The following is a 27,873-nucleotide window of genomic DNA, read 5'->3' as shown; positions in this document are numbered from 1 at the left end:
TATGATGTGCATTGATCACTAGGGGGCAGACTCTCTGACTGGTAGGTTAGCTTGCTGCTGGGGTCCAGCCGATTGGGACTGAGTGAGATGGGTCAGACATGCCCTGGATCCCTCCTGTGGTCCCTCCCTGGCCCTGATCATGGGTGGGTAGGAGGTAATCAACCAAAGACTATCTTATATAATAAAAGGCTAATATGCAAATCGACTGAACAGTGGAACAACTGGTCACTATAATGCGCACTGACCACCAGGGGGCAGATGCTCAATGCAGGAGCTGCCCCCTGGTGGTCAGTGTGCTCCCATAAGGAGGGCGCTGGTCAGCCAAAAGCCTGGCTCAAGGCTGGCTAGCATAGCAGCGGTGGTGGGAATCTCTCCTACCTCTACAGCAGCGCTAAGTCCTAAGCCAGCTTAGACCACTCCCGGCTGCCAGCATAGACCACCCCCCCAAGTGCATGCGTTTTGTGCCCTGGGCCTCTAGTTTTCTTATAATGTTGGTGAGAAAGAAGTTGATTCCAGGTCTGGGCCACTATCTGCGTGGAGTTGGCATGTTCTCCTGGTATCTGCGTGGGTTTTTCCAGGGACTTGTTTCCACCCACATCTCAAAGTGTTCAGTACCTGACGTTCACTGGTGTGTCTACATTGTCCTAGTCTGAGTGAGAGTGGGCTGTGTGAGGCTCTAGGATTAATGGTGTCCTTAATCCTTGCTTTGTGACCTGAGCTGCTGAGAAGGGCTCTGGCCACAGGTGACCCTGATCTGTAGTCAGGGGGTTGGCAAAGTACCCTCTTACCTTCTTCTTCTTCTTCTTCTTCTTTTTTTTTAATAATATATTTTATTGATTTTTTACAGAGAGGAAGAGAGAGGGATAGAGTGTTAGAAACATTGATGAGAGAGAACCATTGATCAGCTGCCTCTTGCACACCCCCTACTGGGGATGTGCCCAAAACCAAGGTACGTGCCCTTGACCGGAATCCAACGTGAGACCCTTCAGTCTGCAGGCTGACACTCTATCTACTGAGCCAAACCGGTTTTGGCTCTTACTTATTTTTAATAACCTTTCTTAAATGTATGGAATAACTTATATTTACTTCAATGTTTAATATTAGAAGTCTTTTGGGTCTTGCAAGTTTGGTGGTGCTTTTGTGATAAGAAATAGGTCATAGGAACTTATCTCTTGTTTATATCAGACTATAGTAAAACTGATTTCATTTCTTTTGCTTAAAAACTTTCCAAGAACCTACTGAAAACCTTAAGTGAACATTTAGGAATAAAACAACATTCGGACAGCCCCCCATAAGTGCATTCTGAATGTCTGTTATCAGTCATACCTACCGTTGGAGCTCCCAGCAGTGTGGGGCTGACTCTGGAAGGTTCTCGAGCGGGGGCCAGGCTGCCCTGAGAACTGGCCGCTCTGGGCTGGGAACTCACTCCAAGCACCCCGAGAAGAAGGGTGGAGGCTCGGTGGGGCCTCAGCAGAGGAGTTCAAACGCTGAGGCCAGACCGAATCCAAATCCTGGGGTTCTTCTTTTAACTTCTCTCCTTCCTTGCCAACACGCTGATAGATCCTCCCAGTGCTGTCATTCAGCAATCTTCTCATTCCTGTAATTTGTTTTTTAATTTCCATGCTTTCACCTCCTAATGGGAGCAGGGCAAAAGAGAGCACTGTAAATTAGCAAAAGAAAAAATAGTCCACTATCAAAAATGCCACCACCCCTTCTCTGGAAATGGCAAAAATTACGGCTTCCAGATACAAGCTTCTAGATACGAAGTAGTCCGTAAAAATTAAAGGCAAAGAAATTGGCTATGGCCTGAAGAAACCAATTATATTCCTGATGCATCTCAGCTTCATCTCTTTCTGGACAAATTTCCTTATGGTAAAAGATTTCCTGAGTGCATTTCATCTGGGGCACACTTAAAATTCCTTCTTGGGAGTGTTTTCTGGGTGACGGCATCACAAGGAAGCAGCCGAGGCAGACGAGGGGAGAAGGGAGGATGGGACTGCAGCCTGAAATCCCCTCCTGGGAGCTGCTGCAGCCACCCCCCTGCAGGGGCCACGCCTGCGGGCAGCCGGCCCACCAGCGGCCATCGGGTGCAGACACCAGGGAGAATGTGTGGCGCTGGCTCAGGGCCTGAGACGCAGAGCTTTTTGAGGCTGCTGGCACAGCAGCAGGGCCAGGAGGACACAGTCGGTGGAGACATCGCCCTCAGAGGTGACAGAGCAGGAGCAGAGAGACAGCGAGGCACAGGAGGAAGGCTTTGTCTTTCTCGGCCCAACTCACAGGGGAGATGCCCCTAGAACTGGGGCTCGGCCCAGCGCTGCCCAGGGGTTTAAGGAAACTTTTATGTTCTGTTTGGAAATAAGTACCTTCCTTTTTAAAAATGGCAATATGAATATTAATTCTACTTTTAATATCTATCATGGGTGAATACAGGCATTACACAGATTTCCAAATTTACAGTATTGTTATGTGCTGCTACATGCTTGAGAGGATAAGTATTTTAGTTTGTAACAGAACCATTTTTATATCAAACACCTGTAAAGATCACAGTTTAGAGACAATAAATCCTGTTCCAAACTTTATGAGAATGACCAAGCACGACTGAAATGACGCAGCCGGCAGAATTTACAGCCTCTTCAAGATGTCTAGAACAGGGCGTGTCTGGAGGCGCTCCCGGAGGAATTCTGGCAGACAAACCTACAGGCGAACATGGGGTCAGTTCCAGCACCAAACACATACTTTCCTGGCTGGCTAGCAGCATGGTTTGGGCAAGAAGCAGCTCCTTTCCTGCAGGGGTCTTGTCCTCGATCTTCTAGATCATGGACGTTGTGCACCCACCAAGGCTGCAGCACACTGGTCTTCGCTGGCACTGCCAGGAGATTGCCAGCCTCCGCCCTCCTGGTTCCCTGGCAAGAGCTGCATGGTGAGGCCACTCTCTCCCTGGCTGGGTCAGTGCCAGCCTGCTTCCCCACCGAAGCCCTGCACATCCAGCACAAGGGACACTCTCTTTTCAAAGGTGACCGATGCTATGATAAAGCACTGTGAGGCGGGGGGGGGGGGGGGGGGGGGGGGGGGGGGGGGAGTCTGGAACTTTCTAAGAGCACATCTGCTTTGTTTTTTGAGCACATAACCTTACTCTCCTAGTTCCAGAAGTTATACCTCTGAAAATCATGAGACTGAAAATACAATGTGAGTTTTGCATACTTTATGGAAGACCAGATTCCTGATGCAGGCTGAGTGGAGGAAAGAAGGGAAAAGTGGAAAAGGGAGATTCTGGCTGTGGGCTGCCCTCTGCAACGTTTAAAAACATTTCTTCCAAAATAAAGACAAAAACCAAACAACAAATAGGGACCTGGGCACCATGGAGGAAGAAAGAGTGCTGTGAAGGACAGAAGTGGCCAAGGCCCCCCTGACGGATTGCACTCCTCAGAGAGTCACAGTCTATCTGACTGTGAGGACTTTTAAAGGCAGAAAATATGCCGAAACCAGTTTGGCTCAATGGATAGAGCATCCACCTGCAGACTGACAGGTCCCAGGTTCGATTCCGGTCAAGGGCATGTACCTTGGTTGCGGGCACATCCCCAGTTGGGGGTGTGCAAGAGGCAGCTGATCAATGATTCTCTCTCATTGATGTTTCTAATTTTCTATCCCTCTCTCTTCCTCTCTATAAAAAAATCAATAAAATATATTTAAAAAAATAAAGGGCAGAAAATAGAAAAAAAAGAGAAAAGTGAAGAGATGTGGGGAAGGTGGAAGAAGGGCTTCCTGGGGTGGGGGGTGGGACTTCTTAGAGCAGACAGGCTGGGTGTCCCTCAGGGCAACTGGATGTGTATGATGATCTCTGGGATAACGGAATTGCCCTACCGTTAGCCAAAGAAGCAGGGAGCAACTGTGAAAATACCAGCTGTGGGGACAGGTCCTGGAGCCGGTGTACATGGGCTCTGGCAGTGTCTCCTTGCGTATTTGGGACCGAAAGAGCAGAGGGTCAGAAAGGAGACCTGAAGATGATAAGCAGGGATGACGAAGAAAACCGAGTCCACCCACATAACCTGACCACAGGTTAGTAAATGAACCCGCAGAAGTTCGGCCCCCAGATGCTGGGTGGGGCCTAGGCAGGTCTGTTCGGTATTACTGGAGCCCAAGTTGTGTGTTTGTTTTTCAATCGAGGGAGTGCAAGTTCTTCGATTTTTAAAAAATGGTGCGAGGTATGTAAGAGAATGACATTTGAAGCCTTAGCCGCCCTCTGCTGTCTTTCCAGTTCTAATTAGTCAGTTTCTCGCCCAGGGATAAGTGCCAGGAGAGGATGCTGTTAGGGGCCGTGGGGTATCCAAAGCAGCGTGATTCCGTACAGAAATCTATGCACTTTCCTGATTCCTTTCCACACCTCTCTCTGTCTTTGCTTACACTCAACTCTAAGAGGTGGAATCTTTCTAGAAAAACAAATAAAAAGAAATCTTACTAAACTAGATCTATGCTATGTAACTCCCTTAACAACCTTAACTGAAATCCTGTTGTGAGTTAGTAACTGTGCTCTTTGGACAAGTTCTAAAAAAGATTGCAGCTGAATTTCAAGACTCAACCAGATCATTTTCCTTCACACAAAGAATTCATTAAATACATACAGAGTTTTGTAACAGAGAAGTCATCAGACAGGATCTCCCTTCACTTTGCCAGAAGAGAAAGATAATTCACACAGAACATGATTGATTATTCATGGTCTGGGATTATAAAAGAAAAAGATGGCAATATACAAAAAGTGAGTGGTTGAATGTAAAGATCATATGTCCATCTACGTAAGTCTTCTTAGAAGGCTCATGAAGAACAGCCATCATATCTTTGCCTTACAAATGAACTAGTGTTGATGCACAGTAGGTATTCATTAGTAAACCTTTTTTTTTTTAAATATATTTTTTATTGAATTTTTCAGAGAGGAAGGGAAAGGTATAGAGTTAGAACCATCGATGAGAGAGAAATACCCATCAGCTGCCTCTTGCACACCCTCCACCAGGGATGTTCTCGCAACCAAGGTACATGCCCTTGACTGGAATCGAACCTGGGACCCTTCAGTCCGCAGGCCAATGAAGTGAGCCAAGTGGGTTAGGGAAGTAAACCTTTCTTAAGGTAATAAAAGAAATGGCTGACCAGAACTAAAACAAATACAGAAGAATTCAATGTAATACTAAGGTTATAAACAAACAGTATCTTCATAGAGTGGAGTAAAAAAGTAGCAGAAATAAATTGTTCAACAAACAATTATTAAATGCCTCTTAGCCCCTAAGATATAAGGCTCATCTGGTACAATTAAATGGCACCAAATTTCTCAACATCTTTTATCTAAATCCATTTATATTAATCCTGAGAAATGGCCTGATTTTCCCAGCCTGCTGATCCCTACGTCTTTTAACCGCGGCCCCCAGAACTCCAGTGAGCAAACTGCGGACTATTTGCAGGGGACTCTGCTTTCTGGCTAGAGCTGACAGACCTGCCCTGAGGAGCCTTCTTTCCGGCAGCCCCTGTGTGACAGCTATTCGCCTCCCATGGGGCTTGCTCCCCAAAATGTCCTTCCCACCCCGGGAGCAAGCTCGGAGTTGTCGAAGTCGATGCCACAGAGTTGTACCATCTCCTGCAGCTCTGTGTGCGGGAGTTTAAGATTCTTAAGGGCAGTGGCAGGTGATGAAGCTGAAACATACAGGAGGGCCATCTCATTAAGGGCCTTACCCGCCAGCCGAAGGAAGAGTGATTTTACACGGGAGGTATTGGGCTATTACTCCGGGTAATTTTAAATTCATGATCTCTTTTAATATATGGATAGTAAATAATCAGATCTATCCTTTAGATGAGCAATTCTGGCAAAACTATGGTGAAGTGGCGTAGGAGAGAAAACCAGTTAGAACATTGTTGTTAAAGGTTACATGAGTGATGTGAGGTCTGTACCAGGATGCTGGGGGTGGGACTGGAGAGAGAGACACTTAAGAAATTTCATCTGGGCTGGGGGTTGGGGTGCTGAAGAGTAAGAATCTACTAATCTCCAACACTTCTAGCTGAGGTGACTGATGGATACTAATACCAGTCAAAAAATTAGGAAAGAAGACTGTAGGGGAGCAGGGTGGAATGAGCCTAGTTTTGACAAGGAAACTTTAAGTAATGAGTAGGCAATTAGAAATACAGTTGTGTGGTACTTAAAGCTGCCGATGAAGTAGCACTCTAAAACTACTCTCAGTAGTAGTTGCTACTGCTGCTACTACCAGTAGTAGCTAGTTTCTGAACTGAGAGGCTCTGGGTCACTAACAATTCAGGGGGTGAAAAGACATCTTATATGGAGATACAGATTTCTTATTAATCCAACATGAGGAGCTCAATACCCCCATTTCAATATTTAAAAAGCTGTGACCTCATTTGTTTCAAGGCTGGCAAAGAGAGTCAAACCCCCCCACCCCCCCCCGACTTCCTATCTCCGTGACAAGCCGTAGTCAGTACAGGGGCTCTCCTGACCTGACACCCAATCCTTCACCCAGGGGCGCCGCACTTATACTTAGTAACCCACCTCCACAGAAGGACTGACAGAATCTTACAAACCCAAGGGACAATTCCTCCATTATATTCAGTATTGGTCAACTTTATTATAGCATCATGTCTGGTTCTGTATTATTTTAAAGAGGCTGCTGAGAAATTTAAGGAGATAATGAAAAAGTCAACAAAAAGATTATAGGAACAAGGAAAGATGAAAGGAAATGAGGTGTTTCATTGAGGAATAAACAGCTATTGAATGGCTTAGTTATCTTCAAGCATACTAAGGGTTATTATGGATAGAACGTTGTTCTGTACGAACAAGGAAAAAACTGATTGAAACTGTGGCTTCCAGGCAGGAGACTGGGCAACAGATGATCTTAAAGAGCTGGACCCTTCTGGTTCACAAATACTAGAAACTGTGTGGAAGCGCCTGAGAAGATGTGCAGGAGTGACAATAAGAATGCTTTTCTGATTGGGATGAGAAAAAGTTCTGGAAACGGATAGTGGTGATGATTGCACAACCTGTGAATCCACTTAAAAAAAAAAAAAAAAAAAAGCAGCTTTAAAACTCCTTACATTTCTCAGGTACTGACATGCTAAAATAAGCATAAGAAGTTGGGTATATCAGTGAGAAATACTAAGATAATCAGGACTTGTAGTAAATGGTTCAAATATCTCCTCTCAAATACTAGAAGTTGATACGGAGCCATGGTGTAGAAACCGAACTACGACCTGTCGCATGATAGCAAGAGGAGGAGGAGGAGAAAGGAGATAGGGTCCTTGCCTGTGTGACAGCCTTCCCTAGAAATCTCAGCCGACGAGTCTACAAGCGAAGAAATTTGAAGACTCAGTGCTATGAGAGGCCCTAGAGTTGGCACTGATTCCAAACCCATGTTGACACACAGATGCTATCACGGACCCACCTGGCCGCCCTCACGGGCAACAGCCATGCTTATAAGAGACAAGACTGGGATTCTAACTCAGCAAAAATGGTCTGAAAAGCATTAGCTTGTAGAACAGGGAATGGTTTCTGGGTGAGACCTTTTTTTTCCAATGCAATATTAAGCAGAATCACAATAAATGAAGAAGAGCACCGTTCTGTTGAAGAGAACATGCTAGAACACACATTCCTGAATCAGTGCTTGCAATACATTCAAGAATTCCAAGTGCGATACACACACAGTCTAAATGTCACTGAGAATGAAAGAGGCAAAAAAGTGGCTAAAGAATCATTTACTTGGTTAGATCAAATACTATGATTAGGAGCATCTAGACTGCAAATTTATTGCCACATGTTTGAGAGCACTGTTAAACTGAAATAATTAAGTAGGCCAATGTATACATGGCATTTTCATTTAAAGGACATCCAAATTCCTTAAAAATGTATTTAGATAATATTTAATTCATTCAATCAATGTTTATTGTACTATTACTAAATATAAGATACCATGACAAAAAAGAAAAGAAAAAGAAACACAGGCTCTCCCCTTCAGGGGTTTGCAGTCCGACATGGAAGACAAATGAATGCACAAATAATTCTAATTCAATGCCTCTCCTCAAACACATGGGCAGGCTTACCCAGTATGGGCTGCCTGCTGCCAGGGCGGGAGGCTGGAGCTCTGTAAGCAGGCTATGAAGGTGAAGGCAGCCCAGGATAGGTGCAAGAGGGAATGGATTCTAGCTGGAAAATAGGTCTTCAAAGCAAAAGGGGCTAAAAAACTTTAAGACCTGTATTAAGGGCCAAATGAGCATAGAAATAAATACCTGGAAGTGAATCAAGGACCAGCGATTGAAATGGGCTGTCAAGCTGCTTCTCAAATGTGCTCCTCAAAGAACACTTTAAAGAAAAATAAACATCCATGAAAGAGTCTGGGGCAACGTCCTGAGAGGGGAATAAAGAACAATTTTCTTTGATGTCTTTGTTTTACCTTTAAAAATTAATGTCAATATTATACCCTGCTCTCTATCCCCCAAGATGTGCAGATTCCCATAGCCCATGAACAACACAGGGCCCACAGTTACACACCTGCCAGGTAAGATGCACTGGCCAATGGGAGGGTGGGCTGGACTGTCAGAGACAGCAAAGGGCTGCTGCTTTTAAGTAGGGCTTTTAAATGTCCTTCCTGTGTTCTAGGAACACAGGTGCCTGTTCCCATAATGAAACAGGCAAACCAAGAGGATGTATGATAAATTCCTTGGGCATTGCATAAATTACGAGTGTTTCAGAAATCAGAGAGGAAGAGAGCATTTAAACTGGGAGGATGAAAGCCTGCTTCAGGAAGCTGATAAGATTTGAGTTAGTCAATAAAAGATGCTCAGCATTTCCATGGGTGGTTTTGGAAAAAGGGAATTAAACTGAGGGCAGAGGAAAACAAAGAGGATGATGGTGAATAAGCTTTGTTGAAGTAAAGGCATTGAATGGGCAAAGTCAGAGACAGAAGGACTTTGATGATTTTACTTTATCTTGAAAATAACAGGATATCAATGAAGATTTTTCATAAGAGAATAGTATGACACAGCTAGAACTACCCAACTGATTCAGGGTATCTACTATCCCTCCTCCAAATGTTCTTACATGAACAACTGACTTTTATTTTATAATAACTATAACATGGTTGTCCTACTGAATATTCCTTTCAAATGTAACTCATCATTAAGTGACTAGGTCAGAAGCTACCATTTCAAGTAATGTTCAGGAATAATAGGGCCAAAAAGTTAAAATCCCAGATATAGAGAGGTGTTATAAATCAAAGAAGACAAATACTAACAATGGAAAAATGGGCAAAGAACATGAACATGTAATTTATAAGAGAAACTAGAGGCCCAGTGCATGAATTTGTGCACTTGAGGGTGGGGCTTCTCAGCCTGGCCTGTGCCCTCTAACAGTCCAGGAGCCCTGGCGGATGTCTGACTAAGCCGTCAGTTGGATATCATTAGCATTGCCACGGAGGCGGGAGAGGCTCCCATCACTGCCACTGTGCTTGCCAGCCATGAGCCCGGCTTCTGGCTGAGTGGCGCTCCCCCTGTGGGAGCACACTGACCACCAGGGGGCCGCTCCTGTGTTGAGTGTCTGCCCCCTGGTGGTCAGCACACATCATAGTGACAGGTCATTCCATCATTTGGTCATTTGCATATTAGCCTTTTATTATGTAGGATATGCTGTAGATGAGGCCCCCTAGAACCATAAAAAATGCAAAAAAATTCACTGTTAACTCATTCTTGAATTGCCCCCACTTAAAATCCAATTGACCTACTGGAGTGTGTGCTGCCCTTTGGTTACCACTGGGCTTGACACTTTTCCTCTCTGAGCTTCATTTCTGAATACATACACATATACCACAGGAATTGTAATCTCTTCTCTGCCTGCCTCACTGGGTTGTCATGAGGAGGTTCTGAGCTAATAAACCTAGAAATGTTTCATCACATAAGTGATGCCTAAACAGGAAGGGGTTGTTATTTTTAAGCTCACTGGTACCCTCGCAGGCAGCAGGTGCTGATGAGGGGAGGAGGGCATGATTGTTTCCTGGGACTGTAGCTGTGGAAGCTTTGCAGAGGGTTCCGCAGCCCTGTAGTGGTGGTGGTCGTCCCTGGAGGCACTGGGGGGGTGGCAGGGAGTTTGGGAAGCGCTAGGAGGGAGGGTGGTGAGGCCCAAGAGGGAGTAACTGTCAAACCTTTCTGGTTGGTGCCATTCTTTAAATTGTATGTGGCCATTTTGCAGGTGTACCTGTTCAGGTCGGGATTCCAATCTCCTGGAGTGGGGTGAGGGCCTGGCATGGGCAGAGCCAGGTGGGCTAGGAGGGCAGGTTTAGCCGTGCCCCCAGTGAGGTTCAGAGCGCTTCCTCTGCGGAGACAGCTCAGCGCTGCTGCTGTCAGGGGGAAGGGTCTGACCCTGGAGGACCGCTCAGGCCTGCCTCCACCCGGGTCTGGAGGAAACGTATGCCTCGCCCCAGGTGCCTCATGGGCGCTGACAGGTGGTCACCGGCGTGCTATTGTTGTGGGCCCCCCTGGTGGGGATGGCAGGGGAAGAGATTGGGAGTTGGAGATGCGGCTGGAGCTACCCTTGAGGCTGGGTCTTCTCCCCGTCTGGTCAGCCTCCCCGTCCTCCCAGGGGTGCAGGGGTTGGGGTAGGGTGTAGGGTGTCCGTCCCCCAGGGAGTGCGGGGCCGGGGTAGGGTGGTGGTCCGTTCCCCGGGGAGTGCGGGGCTGGGGTAGGGTGGTGGTCGGTCCCCCAGGGAGTGCGGGGCTGGGGTAGGGTGGTGGTCGGTCCCCCGGGGAGTGCGGGGCTGGGGTAGGAGGGTGGTCTGTCCCCCCAGGGAGTGCGGGGCTGGGGTAGGGTGTCCATGCAGGGGTTTGGGAGAGCTCCCCATGGCCGCTTCCTCTTCCTTCTTTGCAGTCCAGGCTCCTGTCAGGCACTCTCCTCAGAACCCCAGGAACTTGGCTTCAGCTGCCCACCCCCCTGCTCACATGCATCAATATGAAAATTGGTCATTATGGGTACACTGTAATGACAATTAGCATATTACCTCTTTATATGTATAGATAAGCAGTTTAAACCTCTTAACCTCCCTGATTATTAATGTAATAAAAATTAATTCTTTGTCTATTAATTTGGCAAAGACCATCCTATCTAATAAAGAGGTAATATGCAAATTGACCATCACTCCAACACACAAGATGGCCACCCCATGTGGATACAAGATGGCCACCGCAGGATGACTGGCAGGGAAGGGCAGTTGTAGGCAATCAGGCCTGCAGGGGAGGGCAGTTAGGGGCAATCGGGCTGGCAGGGGAGCAGTTAAGTGTCGATCAGGCTGGCAGACAGAAGCAGTTAGGGGCAATAAGGCAAGCAGGTAGGTGAGTAGTTGGGAGCCAGCAGTCCTGGATTGTAAGAGGGATTTCCAACTGCCCATTTAGTGAGATTGGGCCTAAATGGGCAGTTGGACATCCCTCGAGGGGTCCTGGATTAGGGAGGGTGCAGGCTGGGCTGAGGGACACCTGCACCCCAATGCATGAATTTTGTGCACTGGGCCTCTACTAGATTCATAAAGCCCATTTATGGTGAAAGTGTAGACTTATAGTCACTTTCATATGTTGTTGGTGGGAACTTTTTTGGAGAGAAATTTAGCAATCCTATTGGAGGAATTTATCCTATAGAAATATGTACAAGGATATTTACTGCATTCATCATTTTACTATGGAAACACTGGGATCAATCCAAACATTGTTCAACAACTGTTGTGAAAAGCACTGCCTTAAATATCAAAGTTTTTCAGGACTCTGCCCTCCACACTTTCTGGGTCCTCTCTCCTGGCTCCAGTGACTATCTCCATGTGTGGACTCCAGACCTGACCCCACTTCAGGGCTCCAGACCTGTACATCCAATAGCCTACTGGACAGCCCACTTGGACATTTAAAAGCAACCTTAAAATTATGTTCAAAATGTATTATTAAAAGAATTCTCATGCGAGGATATATGTATTGATTTTAGAAAGAGAGAAACATCGATTGGTTGCTTCCTGTATGTGCTCCAGCGATTGAACCCATAATCTAGGATGTACTCTGACTGGGAATCAAACCTGTTGGTGGACAGGACGGACACTCCACCAACAGAGACACCAGCCAAGGCTCAAAATTTATTTTATAACAATCATTTACAATCCTTGATAAATAGCACCTGCTCTGCTTTCCATGCCAGAAACATTGGACTTGCCTCTCTCCTCCTCTCCCTCTCATAGACAATCACCGGGCTGTTTATTATAGCTTGTGAAATACTTCGAATCCTTCCATTTCTCTCCACTCTCCCATTATCACTTAATGGGGCTACTGTCAGAGGCCTGCAGTGTTGCTTCCCCCTGAAGTCAGAGTGATCTTTCAAACATGCAAATCTCAGTACATGACTCACCTCAGCAGAATGCAATAACTCAGGATGGAGTCCTGCTCCTCACCCAACTTTCCCAGTGGCCCTCCACATCAGGCCTCCCTCACCACTTTCTGCAGCCTTGGCTCTGGCCACATCCTAAATTAGTGGCCCTCAGGTCTGGTGGCACATATGGTTCATGGGGACAACTTTAAAATAGCAGTAATCAGGCCTCACTTCATGACAATTAAACCAGAATCTAATTAATGACAAGGATGGACAGCCAGAGGGTGCTCTGCTTTACATATAGCAAGGTCTCAGAAGTGGTCTTACTTCCTGGATTCACACACCACTTCCTGGATCCTTGGCACCAACCCCTCAGACTTATCCTACAAGACTCTGCTTAAATGTCATGTTCTCAAAGGTCATATCCATTAATGAGATATGACCTTGGGAGGCCCCCATTCCATGTTCCTGAGAATCCTTAATTTTCTCTTATGACAACCTAGTAGCCTTTAAATCATCCTAGCCTGCCACTAATGGCTACTCAATAAATAACTACAAAATTAATACAAGAATGAGTTAATTCTAGTATCAGATATGACAGGAAGCCACAGTTGAGGGAAGCTAAAGAAAAAAAACAACAACTATGTGCAAAAAACCAATGATGCGCAAGACATAAACCAACACCCGTGACACCTCTGAAAGAATTTCCCATTTCTATGGGATTGTGTGGTGGTGACTAACAGAGGCCACGTGGTACCCATATTCATCATGTCTTCTCATGAAAGCTTTCCCAAAGGTACATGTCTCATCATTGTCTTCTTAGTTCATCAAAGAGGCTAGATAGAAAGTGGTTTCACCCATTTGACAAATGAGGAGACTAAGTTGCTTGCCCAAAGTGACCAACATAAACCAGAGAAAGACATCAGATCTGGCCACACACCTGCTGCTGCTTCAGGCATCATGTTCTCTCTTCCAGAGCAAACAGTGGAGCAGCAGACTTACAGAATGCTGAAGCTAACATTCCTGTAGCAACTTTTTCTGAACCGTATTTCATGCAGTACTTATTAAGGTGCCCATTAAAGTCTTGCTAGTAATTGAAAAATTATATATGTGCAATGAGGATGAATTAATGTTAACAGAAGAACTTTAACTTTTGCATCTTCTGACTTTTTACTTTTATGTTGTACCTTGACCTTGCTTTTTTTAGGGGTTCTTTACATTTTATATGTAGGTATAAAGTCGTATTTGAGATATAATTCCATTAGCCATACAAGCAACTGCATAGGCTATTATGTTGCATCAACTTCTTCCATAGAAATAAATTGTTAAAGATATTATTCCTGGAACAGAATAAATTCTTGGAATTACTGAGTAACTTATGTGCTGTACCACTGTTCCAAGAACACATTACTTATTTTATCATGACAAACCAAAGTTATTAATCTTCTGGTTTCCATTTCAACAATGAGAAATGCTGGGAGATGCACAGACACCTGCATTACATTTCGGTTCAACTTTATATCACCCATAAACATCTCTGTTTTGGACACCTCGTCCAAACAAATGCTCACAGAATATCCTATGTAGCATTCAATTTTATGAAACTATAAAAGTTCCTTGCTGTTAATTACAGAGACAAATGTCTCATCACACATTTGGTTACCAGATAACATAATTAGTTTTCTCCATTAACCTTTCAGATATAAAATTTGATTTCCAAGTAAAAAAAAACATTGTAAAACCCTTGGAATTCAAATAGCACAGTATATTTGTACACATTTGGAAAAATAGGCAATACTAAAAAAATAATTTTATGGATTATTATATATAAGGATACTGATTATCTGGAAATCTGAAATAAAATCTATCTAAACTTCTTAATGATTTTATAATATATAATAAAATGTGCATGTAATAAGCTGTCCTTGTATAGAAACGAGGCATAATAACCTGACCATGAATGGAATGTGCCCTTTGATCTCTCTCTTTTGGGTATGGTGATGGGTTCAACTGATCCATCACAATCTCTCCTTTGTTCCCCAGTCATATGGGCATCTGAGACACAACACATGAGTGAAGGGTCTCAGGTCTATGGCAATGCAATTGTTTTTTTTTGTTGTTGTTTTTTTTGTATTCAAAGCTAAATGACTCTACAACCTCGGCTTGCTAAGAACCACGCTCTAGCTCACATATGTAGGGGTGTTTTTGATTGTCACAATGACTAGATGGGTGCTCCCAACATTTGTGTGTGTGTGTGTGTGTGTGTGTGTGTGTGTACTGCCAATACTCAGAGGCTGGAATTAAGACCTTCTGCAGTGTGTGACAGTCCTGCACAGGACTATCCCAACTGAACAGACCATCCCACTCAGATCAGCTTACTGGTGGCAAATTACATTTTAATATGTTTTAAAAAATTATTTTGGCTGATTTTTTTTTTTTTTTTTTTTTTTTTTTAATAGAAGAAGGGAGATGGAGAGAGAAAGAGAAACATTGATGTGAGAGCTGAACATGGATTGACTGCCTCCTATACACTCTCTACTGGGGATTGAGCCGAAACCTGAGTATGTGCCCTGACGGAGAATCAAACTGGCAACCTTTTGGTGCTTGAGACAATAGTCAACCAACCAAGCCATACAAGCAACGTCATAGGTTATTATGTTGCATCAACTTCTTCCATAGAAATAAACCGTTAAACCAAGCCACACCAGCCAGGGCAATTTTAACATGTTTTAAATGGTACTCATTAATTTATTCAAGATTACTTATTCAGAGCCTACTCTGTGCCAAGTATTGTGCACTAAGAATACAGTAAACTCAAGGTCTTATCCTACAGGAATTCAAGCTAAGCCCTGAGGGGTATGAAGAGTCCTTAGGAGAGACCAGCAGAGCAGATGCCAGGGTCACAGCACTGCGACAGCCCAGAGGCACCTTCGCTTCGCGCAGTGACTCTGCAAGGCCCTGGAGGGGCTGGCACACAGGGGAGCACTGGTGCATCCCATTTTAGAGCTCACGTTTAGAAAGGGTCTGCCATTAACCAAATGAAAAAGAAAAAAATACGTGATGAAAAATAAACATTCCCTTGTCAGTGTTGACGTATTTTACTCCTTGATTTGTGAGGTCCAGTAAGCTAGTAAGAGGATGTATAAATTTTCACCTTGAAAGCCAGGGTGGGAGCTTAGAGATAAGCGTTGGATGATAAAGTTTAAAAATGGATGACTTGGCCACTTCATTTTAAATTGGAAGTTGGACTCCTCACTCACTCACTGAGCATCTATGGATGTTTGTTATGTGACCAACATGGCGCTGGGCAGTGTGGACACTGAGATGATCTATGGAGTTTCCAACCCAGTGGCAGAGGTATGTAATAAGCTTTGTGAGAGACGTGCTCAGGAGGCTGTGGAAGGGCAGAGGAGAGGGAATCAGAGAAGACTACCTGGAGATTACCTCAACTTGGAGACTTTAGGGATTAACAGAGGGCCAAGGAGAGGGAGGAAGTGGTATCCAAACAGAGGAGGTGGCATGTGCAGCCACTGAGGTGAGAAAGTGACTGGCCTAGAGAGAGGAAGTAGGGCCACTGCAGGCAAGAAAAGAGGTTAAGTGCGGCTGAAGCCCAGGAGGCAGAAAGGACGTGTCACAGGAAAGCTCCAAGCAGACAGGTGGCAGTGCAAGCTCGGTCTTATTGGTTATGCCTGCGAGCCCAGGTCCTAATCTGAAAGCTACAGACGACCAAGACGCTCAGGCAGGAGAGCAACCTCAGAGTCATGCACGTGCACCAGGAGCTAAAGGCAACCAGATAAACCGCTGCAGGTTCCGCTTACTCCTCTCCCCACCCACAGCCCACCCCGGCCACTGCTGCTACACACCTGTCCAAGGAATGTTCTCTCTAATCATCTGCTGACTTATAAGAATAACAGACTTGCCATGTAAACTCCTAGGTCTATTTTTAACCTTAAGATGCAAAACACACTGCTCCCACATCTTTATTTTATCTTATATGTTATTCTCTTCCAAAAGTAAAAATCCATATTCCCATGGGAACCAGGAAAGCTAAATTGTTAACATATCTCCTTAGAGTCTGTCCTTCTTGGAGATTTTTTTAATGCTTTGATCAAGATTAGGGGAGGAAAAGCAAACTATCACAATATATCACACGGATCAATCTTGGGGTGGGGCTAAACCACACCAGCCTTTGTGAGAGACAGAAGGCCACAGCTTTCCCTCAAGACACTGCCTTAGGGAGCAGGCCCCCCTCGGAGCAGCTGTATGCAGGGACAGTTCCCACACAAATGTGACTTCCGCCAAGTTGTCTTGGCTAATGCATGGCTTTGTTTTCTTAAATTAAGAAATGCTTGCCTCCTATGGGCCAGAGAACTAGACAATGCCAAAATCAAGTTATAAACAGGCCAATATTATGTTAAGCACCTTAATATTATAGAGAATTCCGAACTGACAGAGCATATGCTATTTTTCAGTTTTGCTTTTCAACATGTAGCTGACTTTCAAAAATATTTCAAGTTAAATCTCACAAATCAACATCAGAAACCCAAAATTTCTATGTTAGTTGAGTATCTTTAAAAAGCTTCTTCCAGTTAAATTCAGCACATTTTAGTTTGGCTCACTAAATGTCATTAAAGTCTCAACATAACAGTATATTTTGAAACAAATCTTCAGAATGCTGTACAACAAAGTCCAATATATTCATGCATTTAGGTAACGAAGATTTGAACTTTTTCTTGATACGTACCTTTCTATTCAGAAGAAAGAGAAGGGGATAATAGCAAGAAGATAGCATTTTCTATTTTGAAAAAGTGTCTTACCATATAGGATTTCCTATATGCTGTAAAGGAAACCTGGTAGGGCCAATGTTACTATCACAGAAGATAAAACCTTCAAGAGTTTAATACAAGGTGTTATTACCTGTTCACCTGAGATCCCAACCAAGGTTTTCTGACTTTAAACCTTACTTCTCTCTACTATGCTTTATAACTGGAAAAGGCTCCTGGGTAATGTTTGAACTGGGCTTTAAAGACTGATAGGAGAGACAGGTTTGAAAAGATGAAGTGCAGACTGAGGTAAGACATGGGAGGAGACTGCTATGGAGAAACTTAGATGGTGAGAGGAACAAGGTGAGAACAGGAAGATGCTTCAGGAAGGAGTGATGAGAGACCAGTTGGGCAAAAGCAAATGTTTTTTTAGTAAGGAGGAGGAGGGAAATAAGGCTAGAAGGTTAGCAATAGCTAACAGCAAAGGAGGGAGATGAGTGGGACTTCACTTCCTCAAAGGCTGTATGGCCAAGTATAAAGAAATGTGGCAAGCCAAATCCAAATCCAGGCTCTTATCTCCGAGCTATCTGACCTTAGGCAAACTGACATTTCATCTGAAGATGGTCATAACAATATCTTTTCAGAATTGGTGCAAAGGGTAAATAAGATACAGAATGGGAAGTGCCCAGCATACAACAGATGTTAAACAAACCTCAGTTTTTCTCTTCCCAGATGGGTCCTGGGGCTGTCTCATGTCCCCCCTTATCCCTCTATCTATGGTTCCCCTTCACATCTGAAGTCCCATTCTGTGGAGGAGAGGATGAGGGGTTATGACTAAGATCAGTCCGCTTGGTTAGAAGGGGAGGGGTCAGGACTGCAGGCAGCTCTGACATAGTGAGGAGTGAAGAACTGGATGCAACCACTAATTACTGTGTGACCATGGGCAAATCACTTCCATCTCTGAGCTCAGCTACCCATTTGTGTAACAGATATAACTCAGACCTTATGATGTAGTTGTGATATTAACTAAGTGGTAGTAAGACAGGCCTAACTGCAAATGCCTCCCAAACTCTGGGCAGTAGGTAGTATCTAAGAATGACTAAGTCTGCATCTGTAACTACAGAAACACGTTAATCTGTGCACTTACTAGTATGTTCAAAGATGCCATTAGTGCTGAAGTTTCCTTAAGAGGCTCATCTTTCTCTTTGCTTGCAATCAGTGTGTGTGTGTGTGTGTGTGTGTGTGTGTGTCCTCCTTACTAAAAAACATTTGCCTTTGCCCAGCTGGTCTCTCATCACTCCTTCCTGGGGGGTGTGGGGAGAGATTTATTTATTTATTTACTACATTGGTTAATATAAGTTATGAATCAAATGTTTTCTGATCTCCTGCATCCAGGAGTGAATTCATTAAATTCTCAGGTAGTAATCCAAAACAATAGGTCCTATTCTTAAAAATAGGCAAAGTGAAAAGGGACCAAAGCCAGCCTGTCTGTGTGTTGAACAACATCCCATGGACTTTCAGGTTGTCTTATAATGAAGAGTACTGCGATTTTATGAGATTAATCAAACTTTAAAACAACATCGTATATAAATATCACTCTTGAAGCTCTAAATGCCTTTTAAACAACTAAAGTAATAAAGCAAAACTAAACATGGAGAGCTATCATGACTTCTCATTTACGAGGTAACTAGCTAGTAAGTTAACAGATGGCATAAAAATTAAGACTTACATCCTTTTTTGAAAGGAGAAAATGTATGCTAACCCTAGAATAGTTTTGAAGCCACGTTTTGGATCCGTAGTACAACCAGATATACTTTTAGCGCTGCAGGAAACTTTGGAAACAATCTAGATGGAGGTTTTAAAATTGTGGTGAGGGCACCCTAGAAGTTCTGTAGAGGCCCGCAGGGATGGGGAGGCAGGGGAATGTGGGACATGGCACCAGGTGCTCTGGGTCTCCCCGACCTGCTTCAAGCAGCCCCACCCTCTCTTATCTGTTAGACACATCGGGGGTCCCACAGGGGAGTGCATTAAACAAAGCATTTCTTGGGGTTAAGGGCATGATTCTGGAGACAGACACACCCTGGTTTTATCCTGGTTCTGTCACTGAGTAACTGGGTGAACTCCTCAAATTCCTCATCCATAAATGGCAAGTGACAATAACTTTCTTGGGACAATTAATGGGACCACACACAGGAAGTTGGGAACATAGTGCCTGACACACAGCTAGCTCTCCATAAATGACACCTACTATTATTGGCCACATTCCTAACCTCAAGAGCCACTCTCACTGTACTGTCTCCTTCACTCCACCACCAAAAAAGGTGAGAACTGACACGAAAGGGTCAGGGACATGGGGACAAAGTGGGCCATGGTGCTGAGCGTGGAGCTTTAGAGAGAAGCAGAGAAGAAACACTCTTATTTCCAAATGATGAGCTTTTTTGTGGGTGTGGTGTGTGTGTGTGTGTGTGTGTACGTGTGTGTGTGTGTGTGTGTGTGTGTGTGTGTGTGTGTTTCTTTTCCTCTCTACTGGACCTTCCTTTTTTTTTTTTTTTTTTTTAATCCTCTCCAAAGCATGTTTTTTGCTGGAGAGAGAGAGAGAGAGAGAGAGAGAGAGAGAGAGAGAGGGAGAGAGAGAGAGAAACTCCAACTGGGGATGGAGCCTGCAATCCTTTGGTATACAGGATGATGTTCTAACTGACTAAGCAACCCAGCTAAGGCTTGGACCTCTATTTTATTTGAGGCTTCTTCCCACTCTGAGAACTCCAGCCACAGAGCAGTGGAAACATTAGAGCTTGGAAGGAGGCCCAGCTCCCAAGCCCTTTGATGCCAAACAGGAACAGGAAGGTACCCAGGCATGTGGTCTCTAAGGGGAGAGCTTCCCATCAATCATGGACCCATCCACTTCTCAGGAAGGAGAATCACACTGTGATTGGGGCCTAACTCTCTCACTTGGAAAAGTGGGAAGGAATTTTTCAAGTGTGTCATTTTTGAGGAGACTCTGGGGACCCTTGAGCTGTCCTCAGGAAAGCCACTGAAAGCAGACTCAAAAGTTCAGAGATCTAGCCTGGCCAGGTGTGGCACAGTGTTTGAGCATCCACCTATGAACCAGAGTTCATGGTTCGATTCCTGGTCAGGGCATCGATCCCCAGTGTGGGGGGCACGTGAAGGAGGTGGCCCATCAATGATTCTACCTCACTAATATTTTTCTCTATCTCCCTTCCTCTCTGAAACCAATAAAAGTATTTTTTTAAAAAGTTCAGAGATCTCAACCCTGGTCGCTGGGTATGGCTACTACACCTGTACTTTTATTTTCTGAAAGGTGTATAGCTGAACCAAATATTAAAAAGAACAGGCCGCCCTCGCCAGTTCAGATCAGTGGAGTGTTGTCCCATTGACTAAAGGGAAGGATTCCAGGTTCAATTGATCCCCGGCCCTGGAGGGAACCAATGGATGTGTGTGTGTGTGTGTGTGTGTGTGTGTGTGTGTGTGTGCGTTTCTCTCTCACATCGATATTATCTCTCTGTCTCTCCCCTTCTCTTCCACTCTTTCTAAAAATCAATGGAAAAATATCCTTGGGTGAGGATCAACAACAACAAAAATATTTGTTAAGTGAATAAATGGCTGACATTGAACCCTTGAAAAATATAAGGTTCAAATTTATATACTACAGTAATAAAAAACCAACATTCATTGTCAACAAAGAGATTTTATTAAGTGTTTCTGTTATCGTTCTGAATAATAAGTTCATTAACTGCCTTTTAAAAGTGCCTTGCTACCAGCTAAGGTTTCTTCGATGATCCTTGAACTTGCCTGGCTCAACTTGCTGGAGGAAACAGATCTTTGGACAGGAGATTTGGGTTTGCTCCAGGTTCTGCTGTTTATGAGCAACTCACTTTAACTCTGAGCTTGTTTCCTCTGCTGGGTAGCAGGACTGATAACACCCACCCTAACTACTTTGCAAGAGCTCTGTAAAAATCAGGAGATGACAGATATGAAAGCAGGATCTGAACTGCAAAGTGCAGCCCACACTGAAAGTCTGGGTATAATGACCCTTATCTCCTGCTGTGGCTCACATCACCCCTCCCACCTGCAGTCTTGTCAGCCAAATCCCCATCATCCAAATCTCCCCATAGTTCAAGGTCTAGCTTCTCAGTAACTCTCCACCAGAACCGGAACTGGGTCCTTCCCTTCCAACTCTGCTTTTGCCCGCTGCCGTAATGGTTCACAACTGTCATTTAATTCTCCGTCACACAGAAAGGTAGCACAGTGGGGTGCTTGTAGCTCAGGCGGACCTGCAGGGGATCGAGGCTATAGCATTTGCTGTTTGAAACCTCTTGTGCCTCCCTAGCATCTCTAAGTCTCATCTACAAAACCGGACGACAATGACTCTCACAGATTTGCTCTAAGAGGAAATGACATTATTCCCATAAAGCACTCAACTCAAGGCTGTGCACACAGTAAGTGCTCAAACAACTGTAGGTGTTATGACTACTGAATCTTGTTCTTTCACTGTGTCCTGAATTTGTCTAATCTCCCCAACTGGATTTTTATCCTTGAGAACAGGGACCCTGTCCTATCCATTAACTTGGTTACCCCCAAACCCACTTCCTTTTCAGAAAAGTGCTCAGTTCATAGTTTTTCCCTACAAACACCTGTTGAATTGAGTAAAGTGAATTAAGTTGTTCTCTAAACAGTGTTCAAATCTTTACAATAGTCCATCACAGCCAGCTTGACAAAGTCAACGCGCTCAGGATAAAGTAACTTACTCATGCTAGCCCTATTGTCACACTAAAATGTGTGATACCCAAAGCACACAGCCCAGCTATTCCCACTGCTCAGCTGTCCTCCCATGTCAGACACCAGTCAACAGCCTAGAAATATTGCAGAGAAATAGATTTCCTGTGGGGACCTCTGAAAAATTCTGGAGCATTCTCTTTTCACAAGACATGACCTTTAATCTTTTAAGTGTAGATAGCATCATGGGTGACACACGTGTGAACACAGAAAATGCTGAACAGCAACCTGAGGGTCATGTTTTAGGGCTGCAATAAGGGTGAAACAGTTCTTCTGGTGTTTTGCTAACAAACTTCCTTGGATGTCATAAACCTCCCACCGATCTCTATACCGTGTAATATTATGGATAGATGCTGGTGACTTACCAAACAAACATGATTTAACTCTATGTTTTCAGAAGAGTAATTACAAACTATATTTAAAAAAAAGTCCATTTTATAGCAACGTCAACAAAATTCTTAATTTTATTTGCTATCCACAACTATTCCCAACTGCCCTAGAAATTACGTTTGCTTTTCCACTTAAAAAACTGACCTGGAGGTAAAATAAAAATGTTCTTTAGGAACCATATCAATTCTTGCCCAGATTGAATGAAAGATTGAAAAGTAACCCAGGCACATTTTCATGCTGTTCTGTCTTTCGTCTCCTGATGTCTGAGGGCTTCCTGCCCAATCTGGAAAGTTTATCCCAACCCTGGTCTGTCGCTGGTGTTCTCTCAGCTTCCTAGACTCAAGGTAGGAAAAATGAAAACAGCAATTACTCCCCCTTCAAGAGTGTACATTTACTGAATTTTGAGCACTAGTATCTTCTTGTTCTTCATCCTCCACTCTCTCATACCCAGAATTAACCTACTATAAAGTTTCCTTACTATTTTCCAAGTACACAGCAGACTGGGGGGGGGGGGGGGGGGCCTGCTTCACTGGAGCATGCTAAACCCGTCATGCTGCTCCATTTTCCATGATAAATGTAAATGTTTTATTAATAGGCAAATTCTTTATTTCAAATGGATAAATCGGGTGGTATCGAGATATAATATTCCAACCAATCAAGTTTAGGGAAATGAAAATACAGAATTCCATACTATTAAGTTTAAGAAACTGGCAAGAGTACAATTCCAGAATATTCTCTTTCTGGGTCATAGCATTTCACTTGACTATTAACCTTCTGGTTTTTAGTTCTCTTAAGAGTACACAGGTGCCGAGAGCAATGCTGGCCTCAGTAATATTCTCCCCCTCGATGGAAAGATCCATGTGCCTTCAATGACCACTCGTGTAAGAAATGCTATGTCCCTCCTATTTCACCTCTATTAAGTGTCTGTTCGATTTCTCCGTCCTTTGTTACTCACCCTTTCTCTTCCTCAAAGCAAAAAAGAGAGATCCTGGTGACAGACCACTATGCCACCTGGCTTTCACACTGTTTTAATTCCTAGTACTACTCACCCGAGTTCTGAGCAGCAATCTGCTTCCTTAAACTCCGTCAACTCTCCCCCGTTCTGACCTTTGCTTTTAATCACTCTAGCCCACACTTTCCCCCATTCTCTGCTTCCTTACTGTGCAGCATCCAGTCCTCCCCCTACCAGCGGCTGTGAGGCGTCCAGGATGGGCAAGGTCACAGCCAAATGCCACCATTTACTCTCCACTCTGATGTTATGGCTCCTTCACTCCTAGAGGCAAAATCCTAATTTGGGGCTTCAGCTCTGCAGATAAGGAACTGCACAAGCCAGGTACCCAAAGCTGCACATGGAAAGAGTGGCAACATTTTGGGCTACCTACTCATTCATCATGCAGCCACACTTGTCAAAAGGTCTCAGAGGTGCTGCTTTTGCTCTCTGTCCCTGAGCTGAGGCAGGGATGAGGGCAGTGAAAGCAAAGCAGGGCCAGTCTCTGACCCCAAACGTTGTCATGAAAAGAACACAAAGCCAGGAAAATGAGGAGCTGCGCAATGATAACTCGCACTATCAAGAGGGGGTTAGGCGGCCAATCACACTTTTATTTTCCTTGCGCTCTTTGACTATAGATTTAATTTAATTTTGTCATGGCAGGATTAGCAACCAGGACACAAAGGCAAAGGGACACAATAATAAGACAGCATATTAATCCTCTATCCCACCCAAGGCAGAAGCAAAACCAAACAAATAGCGGCTTCCTGGAAATTGAATTTCTGTTATCCAGATGTCAAAGATGTAATACCCCAATTACACAAACTATTGCCAGCGAAGCGTGCCAGCGAATATGCAATGTAAATGGGGTGAGCACAGAGCGACAAAACTGCACCGTCAGCATCTGGCTCTGCGAGTGAGTGATAATTAGCACTGTGTGCAGACACTAATAAACATTTATGTCTGAAATTACAACTTTTACCCATGTTAATAAGGGATATATTGGCAATCTGCGAAATAAAAGGTCTGGAAAAGAATGTCATACATTAAGCAATGACAGACATTTCCCATTCGGGCACAACCCCTTTCCCCCCTGCTAATTGGAAATGGCCGCCTTGTTTTACTGCGGAATTCACTGACTGAAGAACCTACCTAAGAAAATGGGCTGGGTCTCTTTGGCCTCCCCATTGACATCACTGTTGAATTCTGACATCTTATACACCTCATGGTGGTAATCTGGGATGAGAAAACAACCAAAAATTAGAATTCTAATGACCTACACAATATGAACAAACAATATAGACTAGAATCTCATTCTGTATATATAAGTATGGGTAATCTATACTTTTATTTTACAAGTATAATTTTCCAGAACTCGGTCCATCACAGAATTTGTAGTTGCTAGTAATAATCTAAAAATTTTGCTTACTCTGAAGTACACCAAGTTGAAATGTTACTTTGACTTCAGAAAACAGCTTCGCTTGACCACACGGTTTTCAGAGTAAATGTGGCCCACAGATGCCAATTACGAGACTTCTTCTCTTTCAAACGACAAGGGTGTTTATAGGGAAAAGAAAACCATGCCCACGCATAGGCCAGGGGAGGGTTCCAAATTGATCTCCACAACCCATTTTCATGAGCATGTGAATAGCAATATGCTTTAATTCCATGGCACTCTCAGTTTACCCAGAAAAATCCCCACCTTTAAGCAGCTTAGCGGCAATCACACTGGGAAAATACTGACGCGTTATTTCAAATATAGTATAATTGGAATAAGAAAGCAAGATTTACATCTTTCACACAAGTGAGTCTTCTGCATTCAGCTACTGTGCTTTAATATGCAATAGTTTATTTTCTAAAAAGCACCTGCAGAGAAAAGAATCAGACCCATAATTTAGGGGGAAAAAGAAAAAAAAAAAAAAAGGAAGAAAAACTTGCTATGTCAGTCAACTTTAAAATACAATTTTTACAGGTTTCTTTATAGAGGCTACTGTTCTTTCACAATCCATTTCTTAAAAAGTAGGATCAACTAGGTAAGCAAAGAGCTGTTCCTTCTTAACAGCTATTTTCATGGCCTTGAACCTCACAGGGCAAGGTCTACAGAAGTACTCTCACTTTTAAGATAAAGTAGTAAGTTCCCTGAGGTCATAAATAAGTAGGCAGCCTACATTCCTGAATGAATCAGACAAATAGGCCAATCATACATGGGGAGATTTTTAAAGTACAAATGACTGAGCAATCAGCACCGCTAGGAGAAAAATGTACACAGAAAGAGGACAGAGCCAAATATTTTGAATTCATAAAACTATTTCAGACCTCTTTCATTAAGACGTGTCAAACTAAAGCAGGGGAAACAGATACAAGTAGATCTTCAAAATCTGCAAGAAAACCATTTTCAGACCAACTGAAAGCAAGCTTTATTGCCTTTATTACATGATAGTTAGGTTAGCTTGCAATTGCCCTATAATTTTCACCAGCTTATCCGTGACTCCCCCAGATTGTTAAAACAATTGCCTTGCTCTCTACTCTGATACCAAAGTTAGACAGAGCAACCCAGGAAAAACGGACAGGTTCTGTGGTTTGGTTTTGGCCTCAAGTTGATTCAAAGATATTTAAACCGAGTGGTTCTAAACTCAGTATTAGGACTTTTTATTGCCATTAAAAAAAAAAAAAAAAAAAAAAGGCACCTGCCTCTCATTTAAAGAGACACGATGCATTTCCATAGACATGTTTTACATCTGTTCTTAAGTTCTGATCATTTTTTTTTATAAAAAAAGGTCGAAACAGGAAAATAAAGACTCTAACAAGTAACAGAACACACTGTTCAGTGATGACAGGATTCAACTTTCCCCTCCCCTGATACAATCAGCCCCAGCCCAGACACTGCGGTGCACACCTGTTAAATCATCAGGAACTGACTGGGTTTTTTTTTTTTCTTTTTTTTTCTTTTTAAAAAATGATACTTATCTGACTGATAGGTGATCTATCCTAAGATATCTTTGCAACTCCAATAACGTCCCTAGAAACGGCTTCGGAAATGGACCATTCTTATAAGGGTTTGTACGGCACATGAGCTTCTTTCTCGTTCTTAAAAAGAATCACCTCCACCCTCTTCCTTTCTCTTCGGGGGTGAAAATCCCAAACAAACCCCAAGCCCACGATCCCCAGTCGGATGGGGTCCGCACGGCCCGGGGAGAGGCGGTTCGCCCCCGGCCCCCGCCCGGCCACGGGAGCGGAATACCAAAGAGGGCTCCGGCTCCCCAAGTGTCATTGTTTGCTAATTTCCTCAGTGGCCTCCGACTTGTTTACCTGGAACCACCGCCGCCCGCCGCCCCCGGACAACTTTGCCCGCCCCCGGGAGCCGGCCGCGGAGGGAGCGGAGGGAGCGGGGGCCGGGGGTCCGGGCGAGAGGGGGGGCGGGCCGCGCGGGGCTGCGGACGCGGCGCCACGTCCGGCCGCGGCGCTCACCTCGGCTGGGCAGTTTGAAGCTCTGGGATTTCCTGCTCCGCTTCCTCTCCGAGAACTCCATGGCGCGGCGGCCGGCGGCGGGTCACCGCGGCGGGGGCGCCGGGACCAAGGTCCGGCCCCGGCTCCGCGGGGGAGGCCGGCGCGGGGAAGAGCCGCCTGGAGCCGCGCGGGGGCCGCGGCGCGCGGGGCTCGGCGGGAAGCGCTTTCCCGGCAGAAGTTGCCCCTCCCGGCCGCCGCCCGGGCCCCGCCGCACGCCCCCGGCCCCGGCGCCCTTCCCGGCTCCCTTCCCGGCTCCGGGATAACGCGGCCGGAGCCCAACTTTCCGCGGGGAGCGCGCCGGGGCGGGGGCGGCGGGCGCCCCGGGTGTCGCCGCGGGCCGGCCTGGGCGCAGCTCGGGGCGCGGCGGGGGCGGCGGCGGCGGCGAGCGCGGCCCCGGGGACGCGGCGGGCGGGCCGGAGGCGGCGGCGGCGGCGGGTGCGAGCCGGGTCGGGGCGCTGACCGCCCCCGCGGGAGGAGGGGCGCCGGGAGGGGGCGGCGCCGCGGGGACCCCGGGGCCACCTGCTGGCGGAGCGCGGCCGCGGCCATCCCCGGGCCCGGCCGCCGCCTCCCGCCCACCTGGCCGCGCGCGCCCCGCGGCGGAGCCGGAGGCCGCGGCGCCCTCGGCCCGGCTCCGCCGGCACCCGGGGCCTGAGCCCGCGCGGGTGGGGAGGGGCGCGGGGAGCCCCGGCGCTGCGGCTCGCCGGCCTGTGGCTGCCGCTCCCGGGGGTGGATTTGGTTATAAACAGTCCTGGGTGTCGGGGACCTTTCTGGCCGGCCCCTCCGCCTGCAGATCCAGGATGTCCAAGGGCGAGACTCGCTGGTTTTAGGCAAGTTTTAGGGAAAAACAGGTACCGGAAACTTACCCATCTGCGCTCTGCAAGGAAACGAAGAGATTTTAGAATTGATTGGTGAGAAGAGTGTAGAAGGAGTGAGCTTCAATTCTTTACCCCAATGCAAAGAGGGATGCGGGAAGATCCAGAGTTATATTCAAGAAGAGAACCTGGAGCGGGTGGAAGGGTCAGGTGCAAAGTGTGTGGGTACATGATCGCCCTACTGTCTCTT

General features: G+C 45.3%; 1 protein-coding gene across 8 annotated transcripts in view; it reads right to left on the bottom strand.

The window, feature by feature from the left end:
• Nucleotides 1-27,374, bottom strand: part of BEND7 (BEN domain containing 7) — an 82,453-nt gene extending 55,079 nt beyond the window's left edge. For 3 of the 8 annotated variants that reach the window (XM_084876195.1, XM_084876196.1, XM_084876192.1), the window contains exons 1-3: nt 26,773-27,372; nt 24,457-24,540; nt 1,331-1,633 (exon numbers count right to left, since the gene is read on the bottom strand). In XM_084876195.1, the coding sequence (XP_084732321.1) occupies nt 1,331-1,633; nt 24,457-24,540; nt 26,773-26,833 (448 nt within the window). In that variant the 5' untranslated portion in view covers nt 26,834-27,372. Of the gene's footprint in view, nt 1-1,330; nt 1,634-24,456; nt 24,541-26,772 lie in introns of all 8 variants that reach the window. The other 5 variants (XM_084876193.1, XM_084876194.1, XM_084876191.1 and 2 more) reach the window with 3 other exon arrangements.
• Between the last annotated feature and the right edge of the window lie 499 nt (nt 27,375-27,873).

Source organism: Pipistrellus hanaki (genome assembly GCF_964339955.1).
Source record: "Pipistrellus hanaki genome assembly, chromosome: 1".
Lineage (NCBI taxonomy): Eukaryota > Metazoa > Chordata > Mammalia > Chiroptera > Vespertilionidae > Pipistrellus > Pipistrellus hanaki.
Note: the sequence above shows the minus strand (reverse complement) of the source record. Positions and strands in the feature narration are given on the sequence as shown.